The sequence below is a fragment of the Centropristis striata genome, chromosome 3 (assembly GCF_030273125.1).
Source record: "Centropristis striata isolate RG_2023a ecotype Rhode Island chromosome 3, C.striata_1.0, whole genome shotgun sequence".
In the NCBI taxonomy this organism is placed as follows: domain Eukaryota; kingdom Metazoa; phylum Chordata; class Actinopteri; order Perciformes; family Serranidae; genus Centropristis; species Centropristis striata.
Window position 1 is genome coordinate 29,676,923 of NC_081519.1, and position 7,292 is coordinate 29,684,214.

Consider the following 7,292-nt stretch of genomic DNA (forward strand, 5'->3'; position numbering starts at 1 on the left):
ATGACATGAGGGGGAATAAGGCGTTAAAATAAATAATCTTGCAGAAAGCGAGAACTGGAGAAGCAAAGCAGCAAGCAACACTCTCTCACAGACACACACACAACAAACATCAATTTCTGTCGCTCTACATACGTCATCTGGTATAACTGATACGATTGGCTAAGAGCTACCTACAGACGCTTTTGATAGACATTCATAGCGCCCAATAAACGGCTCCGGAGGATCGTAAACCACACCTCCTCTACGGAGAAATGAATGGCTGGTTTCTAGACTAATCTCATTTGTGATTATTCTGGTGTTAGCCAGGCTAGATTTCTTCCCAAAAAACACAAAAAAATCAAATACATAGTAGGGAGCTGGGCTTTTGGTGGTGATTAGATTCTTGGATAGTTGTTTAAGAGATCTATGAAAAAAAATCTGAAAAAAAAAATATTGATGTATTTTGATTTAATAGCAGTTGTTGTGTGCCTGGCCTTTTTAGTATAAAGGACATGTAAGGGTTATCGGCAATGGATTTCGAAAAATGTACTAAAAAGAAAAGTTCCTGCAAAAATTCATGCCTCAAGCTGTAACACAGCCAAAATAATCAACAAATGAAAAAGAAAAAAAATTCCCAAGGAGGGCATAAGGGTTAAGTCAATGAAAAGGTTCCTTAAACCTGCATTATTTGCAAAGGCCAGCAGGGGGACTCCACATATTGCAGAAAGAAGTCTGATTGTATCGAAACATATTAGAACATGACCTTATTTTCCTCTTGATTTATTTCCATAGTAAACATTTTCCTCATGAACTTGTAGTTCCAATATCTAGTTTCAAGTCTTGTTCAGCATCCAGTTGCACTAAAAGACTCTTAAGAGATTCAGATGTATATTTTTAAATATGGATGCACCTTGCTAACTAAGCTAGCTTACCAGCACTACCATTAGCTGATAAATAAGCACCCTCCTCCCAAGCCTCACTCTCTCCTCCAAATATGGAAACTTTCGGCTCCAAAAACAAGACGGTGACGACCAAAAACTCTACGTCACATGGCTATACATCCACTTCTTTTATAGAGTCTATGATCTTTCCTCATCTTACTAACCATGATCACAATCACTCAAAAATGTTAATATGATTCAGTTTTATATCAGTAATATAGTCATTTGGAAAAGAAACTGATAAACAACATTTTGGCAGCAAAGTTGGGTATGTTGATATTCAAGTTTGTGTATTATTAAACTTAAATTACATGTAATGAAGATTTACACTTGCATTAAAAGTTACTGTGCAGCTAATAAAGGAAGCTGAAAATGTTAGGGTTAAAGATGGGAAATATATGTCACTGTGTCAAAGGTACATTTCTTATTTGAGTGTTTTGCAGAGGACAGAACGCCTCAGGTAGAAATAAAAACATATAGTCTAACATTTTACAAGCATCTCTTTGCATTTGTCCAATTATTCTTCACCAAGGACAAGTGCTACTCTGAAAGCAAAGAGCACAAAAAATGTACACAGACAGTGAAAAACACAGAGTCATACGACTTCTGCAAGACGTGCCAGAGAACCAATGTTCAAAAATGGATTGTAGCAAGAACTGAAACTGCAAGAGCATTGTCAGCCTCGGGCACTTTAGAGTCCTCTCTCAGGTACACAAATACACCAGATGCTCGAGATTTTATAGAAGAATATGAAAGAATCATGTGAGAAGCAAACAACCCAACACTTGGATGCAAGCCACACACAGAATAATAAGTCTTACAAAGTTGAGGAACAAGGTTACAGCAGTAATGAAGTACTTAACAAATTGACAGAATATTGAAAAAGCGAGAAAACTTTTGTGCTCAAAAAACAAACATAAATTAAATTCAAACAACAATGAAAACAGTAGAGAAATTAGAATTTTCTATCTGGACCTGTAAATTACATTTGGTTTACACAATCCAGTGACCTGCAATCAATCTCCTTGAAGTAAAAAGTTAGTTAACCCTTTGATGCACAACATGGGTCTAAAGTGACCCGAATATGTTTTTATATTCTATATATTTGCAATAAATAATTACATCATTCAGTATCGCAGGTTTTCCTCAAATAACCTGTTTTTGATCATCAAACATACTATTTTTTTGTTTTCATTTCTTACTTTTTGAATAAAACCCCCTTTTTTTTTTATCACTACGCTTCTAATGCACAAGGTAATTTTTGACCCATGTTGTGCATCAGAAGGTGTTTTATATGTTGTCACCAATTTAAAACCTGACAAAGAAGACACAAATATTAACTATCCTATTTTGTTAAATTGGTGTTTTTCCAATGGAAATTATTATTTGGTGGCTCTAATAAGTCTCAAATGTTAAAATGTGTGATTTTCCAATGCAATCTGGTGGTTCTAAGAACTCCTTGCGAAACAAGAGTGTAAAGTCAATTGTTGTTCTTCTTTTAAAATAAACTTTTGTTCTAAACTATTTAAAACGCCGTCTACAGCTAGATCAAAAGAGAGCTTCGCGTTAGCTGCAGCCATGTTGGATCCGTAAGAAAACTACAAGACTACAAGCTTCCATCTGCCGAGTAGTACGCGTCATCGTCTTGCCGTCCCTCCCCGCTCTGTGATTGGATCCCTAAAACAGGGCTAAGAAACCTCCGTAGTTTCCAGACCCTTTCGCAGTTCGAAATGAAATCAAGCGCGCAAGGCAGTCTGGGTATACCCAGGCTAGATAAATTCATTAATATGATTAAAAGTCTTTACGGCAATCCTTCAGCCAGAGTGTGTGTTGGGGAAGGTATGTCATAGTTGTTACATAAGACGGGGCACAAGAAAAGGTAGACCTTCTGTCCCCTCTACTTTTTACATTATCTATAGAACCTCTGGCACACATGGTTCAAAATTCTCCCATAATCTCTCCAATTACAACTGGTTCAACGTCACATTCAATATCACTTTATGCTGATGACATCTCGGTCTATTTGGCAAATTTCCAGCAAACACTTCCACGCGAGTTACCCCTGGATTCCACTGGATGCGTAATGGCTGCAGATCCGTCGTCGGAGCCGTTACGCACCCATTATAATCAATGTGTGAGATTCCACCGACTGCAGATCCGCTGCGTAATGAGTCCGACGACGCATGGCCATCCGACAGCCCTCGCAACACTTGCGCGGAGCTTCTATTTTTGTCGGACGACGGAGCACGGCGCATAAATTCAGCACAGAGCAGATCGTTCGGGACAGGAAGTCGTGCACAGACACAAAATAAAACATCCGGTATATTTTCAAAATAAAATACCTGAGGTTCACGGCAGCTCGTATTTCACAATGTGAAGACGTCATGATGGGCGGGGTCAGACCTGAAGTCAACAGGTTAGAGGTTTTCACTTGTCTATTCACACCGCTCACTCCGGTGCTTGTTGTAAACAAACAGAGATCGCTAAGTGAACACCTCCTGCAGCAACAGCACATACACACTGTACTGCTACAGAGCTAACTGTAGCTAACTGCCGCTAACGAGGTCGGCCGGCTCTTGTTAACAAGCCGGCCGACCTTGTTAGCGCTCGTTAGGACGGAGTCGCTGGATTTGTCTCCAGTCATTAATGAGGAGATGTTGATTCTCTTCCATTTATATCAATTGATTACACTTGAATTTGCGAGATCTCGTGCGTCCTCGGGACTCCGCTGTATGCAACAGCTCTGACACAGACGGATCCGGTGTGTGTTGACGGACTGCGGAGATACGCAGCCGTTGCGGACGGACCCCTGTCGGAGTCGTTACGCATCCAGTGGAATCCCGGGGTTAACAGTAGTAGAGCAATTTGGATATATTTCAGGGTATAAGGTTAACCATTCCAGATCTGCCCTTATGCTCATCAATACGGATCAAAACAAAGTATCTCTACCAGTCCAGGGGCCTGTTGCACAAAACTAGGATAAGGGATTAAGCCGGGATATGTTGGTTATCCTGGCTCAACTTATCCGTGATCCGGTTGCACAAAAGCAGGATAGGAGGCAGTAGGATATGTTATGGTATAAGTTACCATGGAGATTTAGTCTGTGGAGCAAACCTGCCCCAGACCAGGCTATGTTCCAGGATCTATTTAATCTTATCCCTTATCTCAGTCAGCAGTCACCACAAACGGAAACCAATAGTTATTTCACTGTCCTTTACACATTGTTATCACATAGAACTAGACCCACTGTCATTATTTAAACGTTTGTGATCATTCATTTCAATCATTTTGGATAATTAATTATTTTAGATGATGTTGCAATCATTAGATAATTTACAGTTTCCCATAGACTATAAGGCTATATATAAAATGACAGATTACTAATTTAACTTGTTTTAGAGGAGAGTTGTTAAAATGAGGGCCGTGGAGCTTTTTGTGGAATTGTACTTCAGAATAGGTTTCACCAACAAGGAGATACTTAATCTTTTGGCACATCAGCCAGCATCACATTGTCAGAAGTATAAGGACTTTTGGGTGTCCCGGTGGCTCACACTGGCAGAACGTTACCATTAAGGCTGAGTCCTTGCTGTGGCGGAGCCGGGTTCGAATCCAGCCACTGCTCCCTTTGCCGCATGTCCTCCCCTCTGTCACCCCCTTTTTATCTGTCACTTTCAATAAAGCATGAAAAATACCCAAAAAATTATCTTAAAAAAAGAAGTACCAGGACTTTAAAAAGATGCAAGACAATACATCTTTTCCGCAGAAAGAATCAGTCTCATAAATTTATGACTTTTGTTGTCTTCCTCAATGTGGCCCTAAAACTCGGTCGTATAAAATACACATCCCATATAAATAAATATATACACAAAGTGTAACATTATGTTCCTTTATTGAATAAGGATAAATCAAAACAGGTAAACCATCGGCTCCTTTCAAAACTGAAGTCACAGTGACTCTTCAAGATAGAAAGCACAAAATCAAAGTATATTATACAACACAAGGATAAATACACATTCAAAGGTCTGAATATAATACACCCTGCATGTCTGCACACTGAAATAAATGCAGGACAAATCCATACACATCGAATGAACAGACGAATGATGCAGTAGCCTCCCTGCTAGCTTGTGTACACACAGTATACAGCACAATCATCATAAGAGGCCACATCAATTAAAAAAAACACACACACACAAATTCCTCTGCCACTGCAGGACATATTTAACTTAAATTTAAAGCATGCATATTAACTAAAATAATTTCACACATATTGGTCCCTCACTGGCGTCATCAGGGAAGATTGCAGGATTGTCCCAGTCCATGGCTGGGGGCCCTCTGGGGGCCCTCTCCTTCCTCAGGCAGGCCACATTGTGGAGGACAGTGAAGACACTGAAAGCGTGCCTTCAGGAGGCCAAAGGTCATCTCAACTCTGGGCCTGGTCCTGGCATGGGCATGGTTGTAGGCCTGCTGTGCGTCCTGGGGGTCTGTGAATGGTGTCAGGAGAAAAGGCTGGCAGGCAGACCCCCTGTCTCCCAGCAACACACCAGAGAATTCACCTGTCAACACAAAATCTCATCATTACAACCTCAAACAGAGTGACATTCTTGACACAGCCATGATGTAAAAAGTGGTTATTAATGGTTGTGTGGCTCACCTTGTGATAGAGATTTCAGAGGTCCCAAAGACTCTGGAGTCATGGACTGAGGCCATTTTGCCTGGCTCAGTCCATGTCTGTTGATCAGACAGTCAGCATTGCAGACCATCTGAAATCATAAGATGAGGACGATTAAACCAGTCAATGCACATCACAAGCAATGAACAGTGTTCATCAATTGACAATATCAAAAAGTTATGTTCACCTGAACATTAATGCTGTGAAATGATTTCCTATTCACAAAATCCACCTCATGGGCCCCTGGGGGGATTTTATGCTGAGGTGTGTGCAGTCCAGTGCACCAGTGACATTGGGGAATCCTGTAACACAAAGTAATGAGTATCCTACTATGACTGGTAACAGTTGTCCTGTAATTTGTAGATTTTCTCACCTGCAATCCTATAGAACTCCTCTTTGATGTCACAGAGTCTTCTGTGGCCAGGGAAGGACACTGTAATAAATTATTCTGTAGTCATTTCATTTTACTTAATATATTTGATCAAGTGTATTAAATATAAATGTGTCCTTGATTTTGAGGCAGTTGTTTAAGTAACTTTAATATAAAAATGTTTGAGATAGAATCTACTTATTTTGATCACATTAAATATAATCTTTATGTGGATGTAATTCTAAATCAAGAGAATTTTGAATGAATTCAACACAATAGAATTAGTCCATTTTAATTGACAGGAACTTCCTGTTAAGTTATTAACTCAACTTGTCAAATGTAGTTAGATTTAATTAATAATACTGCGTGCAATTTGTTACCTCAATTTTATTGAGTAGCTATTGTTTATCTTTTTTTTTTTTTTTTACAGATGAAGACACATACACCCTAAATATAAGAAAAGAGAAAATGTATCTATTCCAAAAGGAAGTAAGTGACCGTGGGTCCTTTGAAAGGCGCTATATAAATTAAAGTTATTACTTTTATTAGCTCATCTATTTATCAAAGAATAATACAGTCTGGTGGAGTTATATTTACACAATTTCAGTCATATCTACAGTCCATTTCAATTAAAAATTCAACTCATTCATAATCAGAGTACAACTGCGTTTTTGGAAATGTGAATTAACTATTTGGATTGTAATTGTGAGGTTTCAGCGGAGCGGTGAGTGTGTAGTTGTGTTTACTTACACATTCAGACGGTCAGCAATACTTTGCCACGTGTTTTCTCTTTGCTTTATCACTGTGGCGGTGTTGCATTTATTTTTAATAGTGTCTTTCACCTCCTCGTATGCCTCCATCCGGATTTCTCCCTCCGACGGGGTAAAGTAAGCCGCTCTACTCGCCATGGTGAATCAGTGAATCTGTGATCGGTGGCGGGGTCTATCTGAGGGAGCCGCGAGCGCGCACTTATCCAGGATAGGTTTCACCTGGCTTGATGAATCCGTGTCTGCTCATCCTGGATTGGGCTTTGTGCAACCAACTGAGCCTGGACGCTGTTGTTTTGGATTCTTTGAGCCCGGCTCAGTCACTTATCCTGGATGTCTTAATCCTACTTTTGTGCAACGGGCCCCAGATTAATGTCAAAAAGGAGGTCCTATATTTTGTGTTAGAATAAATATTTCCCCTACCTTTGTGGCAAAATTAAATTACTCTACAATTTAAAAAAATAAATAGAGGAGAATATAAACAGATGGAAACATTTACCAAGCCCAGTACCTGCCTGTATTTCAGTCATCAAAATGAATATTTTACCTCATATTAACTTTGT

The 7,292-nt window shown here is 39.5% G+C and overlaps 1 protein-coding gene across 1 annotated transcript; it reads right to left on the minus strand.

Annotated features, from left to right (window-relative positions):
• Positions 1–5,210: 5,210 nt before the first annotated feature.
• On the minus strand, positions 5,211–6,045 carry LOC131968091 (putative nuclease HARBI1). Its single transcript, XM_059328836.1, has 3 exons — positions 5,966–6,045; positions 5,575–5,683; positions 5,211–5,476 (listed from the first exon to the last, which is right to left on the minus strand). The coding sequence occupies exons 2-3, from the start codon at positions 5,681–5,683 to the stop codon at positions 5,211–5,213; spliced, it is 375 nt and encodes a 124-aa protein (XP_059184819.1). The 5' UTR covers positions 5,966–6,045.
• Positions 6,046–7,292: the final 1,247 nt, after the last annotated feature.